Source organism: Pyrus communis, chromosome 13, assembly GCF_041283825.1.
Source record: "Pyrus communis isolate YQ-2024b chromosome 13, ASM4128382v1, whole genome shotgun sequence".
NCBI lineage: Eukaryota > Viridiplantae > Streptophyta > Magnoliopsida > Rosales > Rosaceae > Pyrus > Pyrus communis.
The window spans coordinates 21,041,962-21,060,795 of NC_142577.1; the positions used below are offsets into that span (position 1 = coordinate 21,041,962).

Consider the following 18,834-nt stretch of genomic DNA (forward strand, 5'->3'; position numbering starts at 1 on the left):
AAAAAGGAAAGAAAAAAAGAGGGCCAGTACTCCTGGAGCGGCTGCAATTCTCCATTAATTTGTGTTGATCTGCTTTGCATTCCATATCCATTTTGTTATAAACAAACTGCAAAGGTCGAGTTTGATAGCGACCTTCCCTATTCATTGTTTCCTATCCTCATTTCCTTTTTGTATGTATCGGTTTATACTTTGAGCTACTAATTATTTATTGCATTTGTACTCCATTCTCAATAGTACTTTCACAGTTTAACAATGAATAATTATTTTTACGATGTATGTATTCTGTACTAGCCAAGGGAGACACACGTTGCTTTTATTGGAGGGTTAATGGACTCTACTCCCACATTCGAGAAGGACTTTATATATGTAACAGAATATTTAGAGTTCTAAAGTCCTGCGAATAGGCTTTCCATGATACCATACATGAAGGGACATCATTGGCTTGAAAAGCATAAGATTGCTTGATTAATTTGAGATATCACCATAATAACATTCCCGTTATATAAAAGTCGCATTCCCACTCATTCCTTTCAACACTTAATCGCATGCAGCCATATATAGTTGCTTAGGCATATCAAGATATTAATTCATTTGTTGCTAGGTAAGAACTAAGAAGTATGTACAAGAAAAATATAACACATTTCTGACTTCTTAATTACAAGAAAAATATAACACATTTCTGACTTCTTAATTAGTTGCTTTCAACTTATCTGATATAAAATAAGATTGGAAAACAATTTAGTTATCATCGGGAAAAAGTGCAGAACAAACATGTTCGATTTGTTGGTATCTTAAGAAAAGTTGGGTTGACTAAATTGCATGTTAATATTTTTAATATTTTTTTTTTTCACATATAAGCTCATCAGCCTGACGATATATCAATCCCAGCAAAATTATACAGCTAATTAATGTTACTATCACATTATTAGAAGATAAGATTAATTAGCAAGACCCACATATATAAAATACACACACACTCACACACACACACACACACATAAATATATATATATATATATATATATATATATATATATATATATGTTATATCACAAGCATGTTTGCATGCCCTAACTCCCATGCGAATAGGCTTTCCATGATACCAATACCATACATGTTTTGATTGATGAATGAATAATTAGACTGCTCATGGTTTTTGTTAAGATTAATAAAATCCACTATGCATCTCTCTACTTTCGATTTAGTATCATTTTGGTCCCCATCATTTAAACATTGACACTTTTACTCCTCTTTTGAATTACTCATGCTGATATTTTGGTCCCCATTATTGTCAAGTTATTTTTTTGTACTTTTCCCACGTTTAGTTGACCCATCTTTTGCCTTGCATCGAACCATATAAATAACGAATGGATTAAAAAAATGTTATATAGACAACAACTAAAAATTCTCTTGAATAAAAATCTAGATGTAGATGAATATGAACAGTGACTTATGTAACATTAGTGTGGGATTCATATAAGCATAAAGTATGTCATCAAGGGATGGGATAGTAGTTAATAATTTGATAGTTCAACCCATGAAATGACTAATAATTTAACTATATCTAACCCATTCAGTTTTGAGATTTTCAAAACAGATCATGAGGTTTTAGTTTTCTCACATTTCACCTTGATGTTCTAAAATTGTATTCACGCTTTAAATGTGTAATCATTGATTTAATTTAAGAGTTTATTTTTGTTAATATAGTGCAAATAGGGCTTACAATTTAGCCCATATAAGGATCTCAAGCACACCATGTTCATAGTTTAATGAATTATTGTACAATTAAGCAAATTAAAGGCACAAATTGATAGAATTTCATTACCTTAGGGTGTAATATAAAAAAAATTGATACTTTGTGGACTATTTTGAAAATTAACCCAAATATGTAGGGTGTAAAATATAATTACAAGTTTAAAATACAATAATAACTAAAAATAAACTTCTATCTTCTACATAAACACACTCATAGATCCCCAACCATGTAATGCTATTCTTCAAATAATAATTGGATTTGGATTGAGGGTTAACAGCTAATGAATATGAAGTACTTATTGCAGTAAAAAGACGAGTTAAAGTTAAACCAGCTGGATCGTCTTGAAGCAAGAGAAAAAAGATTATATGTTAAGTTCCAAAATGGTAGGGGAAGGTTGCTTTAAGCTTTTGCAGTAAATAAGCCTCGAAGAGATAAACAAACAGGTGTTTTGATGTTGGCCAGTTTTTTCCTTGTGAATGCAAACCTAGCGAGTAGAACTTATATGGAACGAGTCTGTTGTTATGTGTTGTTCGGGTGTATGAAAATTGCTCTGCTAGCTGACTTTGAGCCTGAGCTTGAGTCTTCCATCCACAAAAACACACACAAAGCAGATGGATGGAATTGTTGAAAAAGATAGAGATAGAGAAGATGATATCATGCACGTTCGTATGCATAGTTAAAGCAAGCTAGCTCTAAAGAGAGAGAGAGAGTTCTAGAGAGATGGAGAGAAGGTTAAAGTGTGCATCGCGGCACTAACTAGGTCTAGCTCAAAGCTACAGAGAGGACTGCTTTTTCCAGGTGTTGGTACTGCGAGGATGATGACGTGGAACCTTTGTAGGGGTTTGCTTCACTGTATTGTCATTACGTCCTCATGACTCCCTCACTCTCGGCTCTATCTCTCCAGAGTCAAGAGAGTCCTTCGCTACAAAACAAAACAAAATACAAACTACAAAGGGTCGTCCAAGATTCTTTATATAATAAAGCCGGCGCCACAGCGGGACAGGTGGCTCTGAGTGCTCTGCAAATTTGCCATCTCTCATTCATGCCACCTAATACTCCACTACCGATCTGCTGGTGAATTTACTTCACTTGTTCATGTGTTAATCCACTAGGACTACTAACTTAACTAGGTTAGCTAATCATCATTAACGGTATTGTTAAGCTACAATACGATATTCGAGCTTCTATGTTTCAGCTTTTTTCCATCCAGTTTAAACGTGATTCAATTACTTGGATGTTGTCTCCCAATAGAAGCTCTACTCTGCCTCACCCGCTTGGAATGCTATTAGGGAGTTCCATTCGAAGGTCCTATGGGCTAGTCTCTTGTGGTCTGGTAATGGTCTTTAACCTTCATGCCTCGCCTATTTGCTCTCTTTGCTTGACTGATAATGAATCTCACAATCACTTGTTCTTTGAGTGTCAGTATTTGGTCTCATGTGCTAAGTGTGGTTGTGATTGTCCTCCTTTAGATTGACATGAGTTTATCAGTTGGGCTACTAATAATTGAATGAGTAAGTCGTTGGATGTTACCATTAAGAAGTTGTGCCTCCAAGCTACTATCTATACCATTTGGAAAGCACGGAATAACATAAATTCAGAAACGAACACCTCCATTCCGTTGCTATCTTTAAAGCCATTGTGAACTCTATTTGCTTGCGGTTATGTTCTTTGCAGATTTTGATGTCTATTGCAAATGTGCCTATTTTTCATTAATGGAGAATTCCTATGTAGTTTCTCCCTTTGATGCTGGTTGTTAGGTTGGATTGTTGATGTTTTTTTTCCTTCAGCTTTCTGTTTTTTTTTCCTTTTGTTTTTAGCTTGGCCTTTGTTGCCATTGTTGTTTTGTAGTTTGTTGCTTCTTTTGGTTCTCTTTTAATATAATCATTCATTTATAAAAAAAAAAAAATCATCTAACATTTCCCTTTGTATTTAGACGCAAGGATGATAACTTTTAGCTTGAAATGGTATGTAATACAATTCCTACGACGTAACAAACTTAGGTGTGGCTAATCAAATTGACAATAATTGAATCACAGTTTAAATCCTACGACGTAACAGAAACACAACAAATCAAAAGGAAATTGGAGAACACAAAAAAGTTTATGAGGGAAAAGCTCTTTAACAAATGAAGAGAAAAACTTCAAAGCATACAGCTCGGTAATCACCATCGACTAAGGAAAAAGAACTTATACAAGACTCAACAATGCAAGCACTTACTGTTTAGGTTAATATTTAACTTTGGACTTGAAGAAAGAAAGCCCAAAAGAGCTCAATAAAGGAGATTTTGCCTAAGACCCAAAGTCAAGCCCAGATACCCACCTCGAGACAATATGACGGCTCCCCATTTAATGCAAAGGCTAGGTACGTACTTACAAAAGAATGACAGCCAATGGAAATCCACCTACTCTCGGCCCAAAAGTACTTTCTAAATGGCAGAACATGTAAAAATGCTGATGACTCATTACCCTTCAATTGCTTTCGGGCAAGAGCAGAAACTGTATAGTCGGGTTAATTCGTCTATAAAAGAGGAAGAGGCCCTAGAGACAAGGATACTAAACCAATCAAACAAACAAACATACAACTTGCCTCTCAATCAAGCAAATACCCAGAAAGTTGTGCTTTGTCCAGATTATCTACCTTTTCAGCCTTAGACTCCCCTTAGAAAGACATCTTTTGTCTAGTGTAAAAGCTCTGCTACATTTTCTAGATGTTGTAGTATCGATTCTCTTGTGTGAACTTGTTCACCACTCATCCTGCTTTAATACTCAACCCCTATAACTACAAAGAGAAAAGACCGCAAGACGTTTAAACCTTGCCCGACCCTTTTTGTTTTGTTTTTAAGTTAATAGATCTGGTGTTATAATGTATTCCCCAGTATATATTCAAATCATTTCCAGTCTTTTGATGAAACAAAGTTCTATCAGTTCTCAGATCTGGTTCACTTAGTGGTTTTACTGTCATAAGAAGACTAAATGTGAATTAAACTGATGACTTGATCAGATCTGGACCTCCACCCTTTAAGCATACAAGATAAACCAACTAAAAGTCCTTGATTTCAAGGCATAGAAAATAACTTAATGTAGACTTAACCCATCTACGACAATCCTTTGATAACAAGAAATCATAATAACTTGGGGTGCAAGTAATCGGCTTAAACATACTTGTTCTACATTTGTCATGCTGAGATGGCAGTGGCACTCCTAAGCACTTAGTTAGCTTTGATTGTGAGCCTCAAAGCCTACACCTTAGGCCTTATGAAGGCACCTTTCAGAACTAACTTTGTCCTCCTCTTGCAGCATCTCAACAAGCAGGAGCCTGACAACCAACCAAGGTGCCAACTCCTTGGGGAGCTGTGTGCTCGAGCCAGGGACCCCTCCTAGTGAGATTTCCTGCCTGAACATTTACTACATTTGAAGTCATCTCTTATACTTTAGTTCTTGTAGCACGCCGCCCTTACTTTGGCTTCTCTTGGATGAACACTGATGAATGCATATGATCTTCCTCACAAGCAAAGTATGCACACAACTTTGTTTCACACAAATGGATGATATGATGATTGCTAGATTTCTAAAGCCTCACAAAGACTGCTCTCAAAATCTAACCTATAAGAAAACATATTTTTACTCTTAACATGCATCTCACATATTCTTAAAATATGTAAAAGTTTTTTTTTTTTTAATTTTTTAATTTTTATAAAGAAACCTCGACGATAGGGAAATTTTATTGAATCAAAAAAGAAAATTACACCTAGTCAGGGAGGGGCATAAAACCTTACCCTCATTATACAAAGCAATTGAAAAAAAAGAAGAGGAAAATACAAGAAAAGAGGGAGGGAGACATAAAATCTAACCTTTCTAAAGCAAATCCTAAAATGTATAAACCTGTAAAAACGTTGAAAACACCAAAAACGAACTGTTACCAAGAAAAAGAAAAGCACACATTATGAAAGTGGGATTAACCTAAAAGTTGTGATGCATGCTAATCTGAAAAATGGAAACGAGGTAAGCCAACGATATTCGAATGCAAATAAGTAAGAATTGTCGACAGAGGTGAGTCATGCCAGACCAAGTTTGAGGAAGATAAGCCCATACCAGCAAAACTATCAGTAACCACATTCTCTTCCCGATAAATGTGAGAGCAACAAAAATCCATCCCTCGGATTCGAGACAAACAAGTGAACAATTGGGCATGAAGAACCCAAGGAGGAGCAAAATCATCATAAGTAACAAAGACAAGCAAGAACACTAAAAGAATCATTAACCAAAGTATATGCCAACCCCACTGATAAGAAAATTCGACACCAATAATATTTTTTTTATAGCTCCGCATACGAAGAATTCTGATGACCAATACCTTGACAAAATCCTCCAAGAAATTGACCATGTCAATCCTTAAAAACTCTCGCACAAGCAGCATTACCATGATTTTCTTTAGACAAGCCATCAATGTTAAGCTTAAGCCAAGGAAACCCAAGTAGAGACCAAAGCACGGGATGTATACAAGGTGCCTTAGGAAGGATAGGTCGAATACACATATAACAAATTACATACGTATCCAAACTTTGAGATCCAGGAATAAACGTCCCAACATAACAATCCTAGATTTAATGGACATGCATAAGTGATGTAAAGAAATTGTTTGGTTCCCAAAAATAGACTTATTATGTGCTTCCATAAGAGAAATGGTAAAAAAGCCCGGAAAAATTCAAAGATTATGTAACTGACGAGAAAAAAGCTTACACAAACACGTCCCAAAACATGTTAGTGAATCATAAAAGGGTCTAGAAGTACCAAACTGACAAGCCAACCATGTCCAAAGTTGCTTTGATACCGGGCACCACAATACAGACTTAGTTATTTAAAGGGAAATTGAAGCCTAAGAAGTAGGACAACAATAAAAGATAATTTGATAATTTGTTTTGGGTAGTATTATTCACACGCTTAAATTTACTTCTAACACACTTCTCTCAATTTTCAGATTTCGGATAGAATGAATTGAACGTGATCAATGACTAAAAATTAACAAAGGTATATGGAAGGTAAAATGGGTGTGTGAATATCACTATCATTTGTTTTTCTCTCGAATAACTCAAATATACTTTCCTATAAAAACTAAACAGATTTAATCTCACACTCCAAATAAAGTCAACACATAAACACGACTTCCTAAATGAATGCATATGATTTTTACCCTAAGAAGTCCACGAAATGAGCTTACATGATGTTGCCGTGCAAACCAAGTCTTCTGCACTTAGACCTAAAACTTTGGACTAATGAAGTTGAAGACTAAATGTTACAACACGTTTTATACAGTGTCTAGGAAAGTATAGCCAACTAAAGACTTGTGCTTTGATTAAATAAATAAGGTGTGCATGAAGAGAAATGAGGTGTGCAAAAATCATTTCCCTTATTCTTCAACCTTGTTTTGAAATAATTTCTACTCATAAGCACTTCTAGTAACATCAATTCTATTGGAAGCACTACGAAATTTAATAAAAATACAATTCTTCTTGAAAAAGAACTTGAACGCATAAACATTTTAAAATTATTTTGCCAAACATGATTGTAATCACAATTTTTTTGAGGTTTTGGTGAAAACACTTTATTTGTTTGGGAACAAGTTTTCAGTCAAGCACATTTCTTGTTTTAATTTCTTCTAATTTATAAATATAACATTGTGCATCTCTTATATATCCCTAATTTTTGCCCAAATTCTTGGGCTAGAAGAAGTTATTTTATCGATAGTGGAATAAATCCCGAATTCGAATCTTCATTCTCTTGATAAAAAATTATTTATTCTATTAAATCTTAGGTTATTCTTGGAATCCCCAACATAAACAAAGTTGATAGGATTGACATTTTTCTGAATCAAATAAATAAATAAAAAAAAAGACTATTTTGAACATTGTCATTATGATAATAATTTTTTGAAAACAAACTCGATGAAGTTAATATAGGTTCAAAAATTTCCATTTATATACTCTGGACTCATGCTGGGGTTTGCATCTTTCTTTTCTTAATTATTCCAACACCTTCAGGAAGGACAGCATTTGATTACATTCCTAGCCACCTCCACTGTCAAGTGTCAAGTTTACCTTTATGTGGTTTTCAATGGTGGTTTCAATGAACCATTATGATGGCCCGCATAATAGAAAGCAAAACCCTAAAGCAGCTTCTTCATTTTAATCATGGGTAAATTATATTTTACCACTTCAGGTTTGAGATCTATTGCAACCTCATCCAACATCTTTAAAACATTTATTTTTTATACCTCAAGTACTATATTATTTCAAAATAATACATCCGTTACATTTTCCATTCATTGATCCGTTAAGAGTTGACATGACTGCCACATTTGTGCCATGTGGTTGCCAAATTTGTACCATGTGTTAAAAAAATGATTTTTTTATTCATTTAAAATATTATAATAATTTACACTATTATAAAAAATAAAAATAAAAAGGTAAATTACACTTTACCACATTAGGTTTGAGGTTTATTGCAACCTCATACAACATCTTTAAAACATTTCACTTTCATACTTGAAGTACTATTTTATTTCAAAATAATACATATGTTACATTTTCCATCCATTGATCCGTTAAGAGCTGACGTGGTTGCCACATTTGTGCCATGTGGTTGCCGCATTTATGCCATGTGGTTGCCAAATTTGTACCACGTGTTAAAAAATAATTTTTTATTCATTTAAAATATTATAATAATTTACACTATTATTAAAAAAAGGGTAAAGTACAAAAAACTACCTCAACTATTGGTGTCACGACACTTTCATACCCCATCTTTTAAAATTGAAAATGTCATACCTCATCTTACGAATTTGTGCCAATGTCAGACCTCCGTCAGTTTTTTTGTTACTTTTTCTGTTAAATGCTGACGTGACCAGAGACAGAACCCATTTTTTTTATTAAAAAATTAATTAAATATTTAAAATTTATAAAAAAACAAAAAAACAAAAAAAAACCCATAAACCCATGTCCCCCCTCCCTAAAAGCCCAGATCCCTTTATTTGAGTTCTTTCCCACCCAACCCTCTATCTCTCCTCTCCCTCTCTCTCTATTCTCTCTCCCTGCAACTTGCATCCCTAAAATCCCAAAACCCCGAAATCATTCCCACCCGTCCTCCTCAACCTTCCTCTCCGATCCCGCTGACGACAACCCTACCTCTATCATTGACTCTAGCGATGACAGCCACGACCCCTAATCGCCCCCAAACCCTAACTCTTGCCACAACCTCCACAACAACATTCCATTTCTCCTCCTCGCTCTCAGAGTCTGCCCCTCCAGCGATTTGCGAGAGAAAAACAAAACAACAACAACAACAATCCCAATAGAAAAACTCTCTGTTTTTCCTAGAAAATTTCTAGATTTTTCGAGAAAATTAGAAGAGGCGTGAGAAACAGAGAAAGAGAGTTGTGATTTGAGAGTGGCTTTCTTTGGTTTGAGTTTCCGATAAATGGTGTATATAGGCGGGGCAAATGAGGAGGAAATAATGGAGATGAAGTCCATAGCGATGGGTTTTGAGAGGGCGAAGGCTCTGCACAATTTCAACTTGTTGTGGTATTTGAAGTGGGGGAACCAGAAGCACCTGTGGTGCCAGAATGAGAGCTCCGACGCCAACGGGAATGGCGGGGAAGGGTTTGGGGTTAATCGGCGATCGTCGGCTCAGAGGATTGAAAGCTTGCCAGCGGTGATGACTCGGGTGGGAATGGTTTCTGGGTTTTGGGATTTTAGGGATGCAGGTTGCAGGGAGAGAGAAGAGAGAGAGGCGAGAGAGAGGAGATAAAGGGTTGGATGGGGGAGAACTCAGAGAAGAGGATCTGGGTTTTCGGGGAGGGGGGGACATGGGTTGATGGGTTTTATTTTTTATTTTTTGTTTTATTTTTTATTTAAAATTTTTAAAATTTATTATTTTTTTAATAAAAATGGGTCTTGTTTCTGGCCACGTCAGCATTTAACAGAAAACTGACGGAAGTCTGACATTGACACAAATTAGTAAGATGAGGTATGAAAGTATCGTGACACCAATAGTTGAGGTAGTTTTTTGTACTTTACCTTAAAAAAAAAAAAGAAGGTAAATTACACTTTACCACCTTAGGTTTGGGGTCTATTGCAACCTCATACAACATCTTTAAAACATTTCACTTTCATACCTCAAGTGCTATTTTATTTCAAAATAATACATCCGTTACATTTTCTTCTTCTTTCATTCTTCTTTCTTCTTCTTCTTTTTCTTTTCTGGGTTGCAGGGGGTGGGGGGGAAGAAGAACTTGGGTTTTTTCTTCTTCTTCTTCTTTCTTTCTTTCTGGGTTACAAGGGGTGAGGGGATAATGGGGTGGGGGAAGATGAACTTGTGGTTTTTTTTTTTGTTTTTTTCTTCTTTCTTCTTCTTCTTCTTCTTCTTGTCTGGGTTGCAGGGGGTAGGGGGAAGACGAACTTGGGTTTTGTTTTTTTTTTCTTTTTCTTCTTCTTTCTTTCTTTCTTTCTTTATGGGTTGCAGGGGATGAGGGGAGAATAGGGTGGGGGAAGACGAACTTGGGGCTTTTTTTTAATTTCATTTTTCTCTGCTTCTTCTTCTTCTTCTTCTTCTTTCTTTCTGGGTTGCAGGAGGTGAGGGGTTTTTTTTTAAAATTTTATTTTAATATTTAAAAAATATTAAAGGATTTTTTTTTTAGTTTTTTAATAGAAAGTGTGCCACATCACACGCCACGTCAGCATTTAATAGAGGAATTGACTGACAACTGATGGAAGGTATGACATTGCAACAAATTTGAAAGATAAGATATGACATTGAAACTTTTTAAAGATGTGTTATGAAACTGTTAATGACCCAATAGTTGAGGTAGTTTTTTTTGTAATTTACCTTTTAAAATATTATAATACTTTACCCTATTAAAAAATAAATTAAAAAAATTAAAAAAAAACACTGAAAACCCATAAACCCATTCCCCTCGACCATCTCCCTCTCCTCCACTCTCTTCACCTCCTCTCCCATCCAAAAACCTACCCCCACCTCCCTCTTCAACAATTGAACCATGGCCTTGGGCCTCTGGACCACGCCCCGTGACCCCAAGGAATCCACAGGCAGCATGACGAACACCGATGATCCTCTCCGGCGACGTTGCTGCGAGAAGAAATTAATGAGAAAAAATACACTTTTTCTTGCACGAGGGAGATCTCATCAATGGCTGCCATTGTTGCGCCATTCGAAAACTCCAAACCAGCGAACCCAAGGCCACATCTCTCGGCCCCTCTTTCTCCGAATCCCGTCATGGCCTCCAATCCGCCGCTTCGAATCGACTGAAGCTTCAACGTCGCTGGTCCCACCCCAGATAAAATCTCCACCGCCAGCAGCGTTGTTTTATCGACTGAAGTTAGCAACGACGCCATTTCGAGGCATCGTCCTCCTCGATTATTTTGCCTCCCTCAGTACGCTTGAAGCGCTCATTGTTTTTTGGTTAGATCGATGACCTGCAGTTATCTTGCACACACCGTCGCCCTCATCGTAAATGTCGGAGCAAACCCCAACAAGCTAAAATTCACATGTTGTGGTTTGGGTCGCCATCAATAATGTAGAAATTTGAAGAGTTAGGGATTTTAGCTTGTTGAGTTTCTGATTTTTTGGTAAAGCTGTGAAATTGGTGTTGCTTTTGCTTTGTTTGATGGATTAAGATAAGGAAAGTAAGGGTTTTTGTTTTTCTTGCTTCATTATGCATGTCTGAGCTGATAGTTTATGATTGGTGGGTGGTTTCTTGGGGGGGGGGGGGGTTGCGGGGGAGGTGGGGTGGGTTTTTGGATGGGAGGTGAAGAGAGTGAAGGAGAGGGAGGTGGTCGAGAGGAAATTGGGTTTCTGGTTTTTTTATTTTTTTAATAGGGTAAATTATTATAATATTTTTAATGTATAAAAAAATATTTTTTTACCACATGGCACAAATTTGGCAGCCACGTGACACAAATGTGACTGCCACGTCAACTCTTAACGGATCATTGGATTAAAAATGTAACGGATGTATTATATTAAAATAAAATAGTACTTGATGTATAAAAGTGAAATATTTTGAAGATATTGTATGAGGTTACAATAAATCTCAAACATGAGGTGGTAAAAAATAATTTACCCTTTAATCATTTTATTGACCCAAAAAAAAAAAACCCTAAAAGCAGCCCCCGACCCAGTGTTTATGCAAGCTCTGCAAACCAGTCACCATCGTCTTCATCAGTTTGCCTGCCCTTAAACAGAAAAAAGGGAAAAAGGAAAAAGCAACATTTATTCGGTTAAGACTTGAAAGGTAGCTAAATAGGAAAATATTCATCCAAAAACAAAAAAGAAAGAAACAATGATGACCTGTTTATTTAATTAAAATGAGAGAAGGAATCAGGAAATTAAAAAAATGGAGTAATAGAAAAGGAAATCAGATCACTAACCCCCTCTTCTTGATTTGGTTCATAATTTTCGCAAATATTAACATATGATTACTTTAGTAAACACAAAAAACTCAATAATCAAAAATTAATATTCTTATTCTCGTTCGAACCGTGGCATGACTTTATTTGGTTGACGTGGTATGCCACTATTTTTTTTTTTCCCTTTGAGATTTCAAATGAAACTTTATCACAAACGCCAATAGGTCATGCATGTCAAATTTAATCAAGAGGTTACATTGGTAAAAAAAAAAAAACATACACAACTTCACAATTACAATCTTATCCGAAATACAATAAAATTGATCCTTAACCTACTAAGGACGCCGCAAGAAAAAGACTGCAACACGGTTTAATGATCTTGCAACTATTGTTAAAGAAACACTACTACGAGACTCCACAAACATTGAAATTCCTTCTCATAGTTCTTTGCCATGCACAGTAACCACAAGAAATAAAACCACCACCCTTTACTCTGAACAACAACTGTCGCTTAAAAATCTGAGCTTGAGTTGTAAGCCATGAACCCTACAAAGACTTTACTCTGACAAAGTGAGCTGACGATCACAACCACAACCATAAATGTAAAGACTCACCAGAGATAAGAGTGGCCACAATCAAAGGATGAAGATAGTTATAAGATAGGAAGCAAGGAGGAAAACAGAGAGAAAAGACTACAGAGAGATTAATGCCGAGTCTAAAGACAGGGGTCAACGAGGGAAGATAATTTCTCTCATAGGGGAGAGTTTTTTCAAGGAAATCCTACCGTTGTCACCTTTCTTTTAATGTAAAAAAACGTTACGTAGGAAAATAAGGTCTCTACCATAGGCCCATCTTCTTGGCCAATTTGGACTTCGAGGATTAAAAGCCCAAACTAATCGAACTCTAACAAGATTTGTGGGGAGGTGAAATGGTTTATATTGGGATGGTTTGGCTGCATCTAGAAGTATTTTCTTCTTTGTAGATAGCGCTTTATTATTAACCGTGTAGATAATATCGTTTGTTAAAAAAAAAATATTATTAACTACGTAGATAATATTGTTTGTTAAAAAAAAAAAAAAAACTAAGTTATCTAAGGACTGATGTCTGCATTCATCTTTTATCTGCACTGTTTTATTATTATGTCTCCTGATTTTATTTAGTTACTTAATTTAGAGACTACGTAAAAAGCAGGGAGTGCATAAAGTAAAATGCGAGTGATTAGTTAGTATCTGTAATTATCTAACAACTTATGATGAATCCAACGGAGGCTTCGGAGTTGTGGAGGGGGCAGGTGAGTGAGTTTAGAGATGCGATGGTTAAGATTGATAACCAGGGACCGCGTCATCCTGGAAGTATTCCGTCGGCAAGGGCGTGCAGGGAAGTTGGAAGAAGCCGGAATTTGGAACCTTGAAAATTAATTGCGATGGTTCTTGGAAGTCAAAGACGAGGTTGGGTGGTTTGGGGTGGCTGTTAAGAGACTTTGCTGGGATTTTAAAGCGAGCTGGGGGTGTGGGGAAATTTATTTTTTGTTCTGCCATTGCTGCTGAGGCTGCTGCCGTGAGGGCAGCATTGATATTTTACAGAAACAGCGGTGGAGGTCGAGTCTGACTCCCAATCTTTGATTCGTATGATTAATAGACAGATGGAAAGGGATGCAAGATTCTTTAGCTATGCATTTTGATTTTGTTAAGTTTGGGTTCGCTTCCCGGGAAGGTAACTTGGCTACTCACGAGATGGTTTCGTTTGCTACCTAGCATGGTGGCAAGTTCCTTTGGAATGAGATTGGTTTGAAATTTTTATTTAATATTCTTGCAGTTGATATAAACCTTGTCATTCGACTTTAATAAATTTTTATCTTTTTGACAAAAAAAAAAAAAAAAAAAAAAACAACAACAACAACTTATGAAAAAATTTATGTGCTATAGGGGTAGTTTTTCTAAATAACATCTTGAGGCTAGTTCAAGCGTGGAGGAGGGTAAGGTAATGAGTTAAGATTATAATTATTTTAGAGTTTAATTCATGTGATCTAATAATAAAGATAATAAAAAAAATTTAGAAAAATTTAAACTAAAGAATATGGACATACCAGAAACAATCGAATCGCCAAGTTAGACCAAGTTAGAGTTGAACTATGATTGTAAACCTAAGTATTTTATAATGGTAGCTAGTAAGCCTAATTTCCACCCTAAAATCAGATACACATGTAAAGATCAAAGTTATAAGATAATATAAATTTGTATGACTAGTACAAGAAGAATACATGTAAAACTATAAACAAGTAACACCTAGAAATAGCTCGACAGCAACCGCAAAAACATTACAAATCGTAAATTACAAGGAATAATGGGAACTATTTGTGCGATTGTTCTTCTATCGATCAATCAGCATTCAAAATATTCTACTTCTTTAGAAACACCAACATCTAGTCTCTTCACATTCAACCATCTATTTGCTATGCATGTGAAATGCATACACACTTTTTCCCACGAAATCCTTTGGACATTTCAAATCTCCTAATTTGCAACACCCTCTTCACATTTGACTGTTTCATCTGCATGTGCAAATGCAGCCATTCCATGATTATTCTTTCCTACATACTCTTTCGTCTTGAGCCATTCTTTCTCCCAATCTGTCTTATGGATCACTGTTAATATAGACACCACACATGTAACTTGAGCTGCTAGAAGCCCATAACAAAGCCCTTTGAACCCTAATCTCCAAACAAACGTCAAGACTATTGCAACAGGCGCACCTACCATGTAAAATGAGTAAAAGTTAATCCATGCCCCAATGCCTGGCCTGGCACTTCCTCTCAAAATTCCACAACTTGTAGTTTGTGGACAATTTGCAATCTCACATAGTCCAACAATTGGTAGCACACCCATTGTTAGCTCCAAAACCTCATTATCATCTGTGAAAATTCTCCCCCATGCTTCTCTCCCCAGAGTGGTCAATAGCAAGCCCAACAATGAGCTCATTAGTGCCATCCCCACCGCCACCACTGCTGCCAAACGTGCCTTTTTGGGTTGGCCTGCCCCTAGCTCGTTGCCTACTCGTGTAGACACTGATGCACTTAGTGTCGTTGGCAATGTGTACATGAGAGATGTGGTTTGTATCACTATGGCTGATGTGGCTAGGGCAATGTGAGGTTTGTGAAGGTAACCGGCTAGAATTGTCATGAACTCGTACCACCACCATTCTAAGCAAACTCCTAGGCAACTTTGCAAAGCAAGTCGAATTAGCATCCTCCATTCGTCATCTCCTAGCACTTTCCTCAACGAAAGTGGTACTACTTTTTTAGGTAATAATGGTTGGTACAATGTTTGCGATGTATCATACTTAGTAGTGGGTTCACATTGGTCCGCAACCAAACAATAAAAAGGCTTTTTCGTGATATGGGCATAGACCATGTAACCCACAAGAAAAAATAGAGTTATGAAATTGGTAAGAGAAGTGGAAATTGCTATTCCTTTGACCCCAAGGGAAAGAGTGAAGGTTAAGAAGATTGTGAGAGGAATGTGTAGAATGATTGCTAGTAAAGTGGACCACATGAGTGGCCATGTTGTGCTTTGACTACGTAAAAAAATACGTATGGGGTGAAGAAGGCTATTGGTAACAAGATCGGGGATGGCAAATTGGCAATACAAGCTTGCAATCCTTGTTATATCTTGGTTTTGATGGAGAAGGAACAATAGAGGTTCAAGATTGGACCAAAGCAAAGCAATTAGAAGAGAAGTGAGAAGCAATAAGAGAATAGTTCTCTGTAAAGTATGGAAAGCTATGGAGAAGTTTTGTGAACCAAAAGCTTGGCTGCATAGAGGCTCCATGCCCATGGCCAAGCCCGAGAGGACTGAGTAGCCAGTGATATTGGTGAAGCCAATGGCTAAAGCCCCACCTGCTAGCTCAAGACTTCCAAGCCTTCCCATGCACACAACTAGGACCATGTTTTTGAGGTAACCCACTAAACTCATGGCCGCAATTGGGAAGCCAATATGTGTCATTCTGTGAAGTTCTTCCACCACCTAGAACATGTTCAAGATTGGAAAAGTTCATAAAATGAATTAAAAAAATCAATAGAAATTAATTAATGATAATATGCGATGAAGAAGATTACCTCTGCCATTGTCGGGTACTTTTGGGATTGCTCTGCTGCTTCAACCATTGCGCTTGTTTCTCTTTTACTTGTTTCTAGGCTGCTTGCTTAATTCCTTGTGTTATGACAGACAGAGAGTGAACGGAGAAAGAGGGGCAACTGTCTTGCAAAATTATTGAACATACATGCAAGGTATTTATAAGGGTCGATATATGGTAGTTCTGCCGGTAGGGTTTGATCAAGTTTTCTTTTGTTTTCCGGTAGTTACCTATAGTTGTCTTTCTAAAGGTACAACTTTTTGATAGAATGAGAGCACTTTTAACTTAAAAGTTGTTTCAGATTTGAGTTTAGTCAAGTTGGTTAGAGTACGTGTACTCTTCTTTTACATTGAAGTTTAAATCATTTTCCTTCTAGTTTAGATGATATAGTCTATTGTTTGTATTAGAAAGAAAAGAAAAACTTAAAAGCTCTTTTACAATGCTTTTGTCATCAATTTTTTGGTATACCAAGAATACGGCTTCATGGAGTTGTTGTTCTATCAACTATGTGGATTTATTTATTTTTGTTATATTAATATGCTTTACAAGTGATACATATCAATCATATCGTCTAACCTTATCACAATACGTATAATACACCAAATGACTTATGTTACCATAATTTTTTCTCATGATTCTATAACATCTAGGGGAGGATCCACCTAACGCGTTAATTTGGCCTCACTTGAGTCAAACACTTAGACAAATTGAATTAAGTGATGGGGAGAGCATGTGTGGCCTCTTAGGTACAAAAAATTTTCTACTACTATATATGCAAACTTTTCATGTTTCGTCGGATAATACTTTTAACACTTTTAGCTTTATATGTTGAAAATATAAGATCATCAGTGATCAGTTGATATGTTGTTATCGATTTACAATACCTGATACTTTATCAATCACTAAATATTTAAATATTGAAAAGGTGACTTAGCACTCAGTACAAAACAATTAACACTTTTCCTTAAACAACATATATATTGATGTACACAATACCAAACATTAAAAGGTAGAGGGACATGGGACCGAATGAAAATAGGCGCGCACATAAACCTTGTTTAAACCGTGTGAATATTTAAGCAGTAATTGTGCCCTCATGTCATGCCCACGCCCCTATTGTTTTAACCACATTTTGTCAGTTTTCAAAATAAACAAGATCATATCCACCTTCTCTCCCAATAGAAACCAAGCTCCAGTCTTTATACTGGTCGATTCCTTCTTCATGTGAGGCAATTTGGTGACTGTCATTGTCTTTCTATTTCCCACATTCTTATTATTAATATCTTCGATATTACTTTTCAAGTCTTTCTACTAAATTAAATATATTCATTATTTGCGAATATTGCTAAGTTCGTGTCCACTTTGGTGCGCTATGTACCTTTAGGTTTGGGCACAGGTACATACACTTTCGTCCGTCCACCAAAAAAAAAAAAAAAAAAAAGAAGCACAAGTACTCACAATTTTATAAGTTTCATCCATGAAACTCAGAATTTATGATATTTTCAGGCAAAAAGATGAAGATTCTGTGTCATTAAACCTTGCATGTATATTGATTTAGCAACTAATTAAATTCGTACTTCCTAAAGCAAGCATTTTGTAATTAACTAATAATTGAAACTCCCACGAGGGCACCACCATATATTGTATCTCGTAAGAGCCTAATGGGATTAGGTATGGACCTAATACATCTAATTATCATCAAGAAACTTTTAGTTAGTTTTGATTCTGATTAGATTTCTTGAAGAAAACTCATAATTTTTACCTTTTTATGAATTGTTAACATATAATTAGGTCACTTTCCTCTTCAATCTCGTATCGCATGGCCCCAATGAAGTTAATTGGTGCATGAGGTGGCTTTCATGTGCACATGTGTTACTTAGAGAGTATATAGAAAATTTAGGTAGTGATGGAGGCATTTTCTTTTGCGTCACATGCATTATCAAACAAGCCCAAACAAGCCAAACCTACACGTTTCTCCTTGAAGCACACAGCTTGTTCATTAAAGTTGCTACAATTCTACAACCAACCGTCCTTAATAGATCAACTAGCTCTTAGTTTCTTCTGTTGCAAGCTCTAGGTTTGATAGTTAACTGAGGAAAAGGAAAAGGATCTTAGTTATTACTTATTACTTATCCGGAAAAAAAGTTGGCTTAATTATTAAAAAAAAGAAGATTTTATTTTGAAGAGTGATCCGCTTTTCCCTCAAACAAACCTTTTAGGTACGTTCTTAAGTTAGCTAGGATCATCTCTAGGATTCCTTTATGTATTCTTTTTATATATGGGGTTGCGTTTTTTAACATGGGCTAGCTTGTATCAGTCTCTAGGAGAAATTATATATTGCTTCATTTTCTGAGAACTACCTTACCTTCGTAGACCTTGAGCTTTCTTTCAAGTGTTTCTTTATCCAACAATGTTATTTCTTGAGATAACAAACTTGTTTCCTTTTTTATTTTCAGTTTTTATGATTCTTATGTAATAATGTTCAGAACAAATGTCCTGATATCGAGATACACTCATAGTCAACATG

General features: G+C 36.0%; 1 protein-coding gene across 1 annotated transcript; it reads right to left on the reverse strand.

The window, feature by feature from the left end:
• Positions 1–14,380: 14,380 nt before the first annotated feature.
• Positions 14,381–16,437, reverse strand: LOC137736428 (protein DETOXIFICATION 55-like). The gene is made up of 2 exons (XM_068475696.2): positions 16,291–16,437; positions 14,381–16,198 (listed from the first exon to the last, which is right to left on the reverse strand). The coding sequence occupies exons 1-2, from the start codon at positions 16,336–16,338 to the stop codon at positions 14,690–14,692; spliced, it is 1,557 nt and encodes a 518-aa protein (XP_068331797.2). The 5' UTR covers positions 16,339–16,437; the 3' UTR covers positions 14,381–14,689.
• Between the last annotated feature and the right edge of the window lie 2,397 nt (positions 16,438–18,834).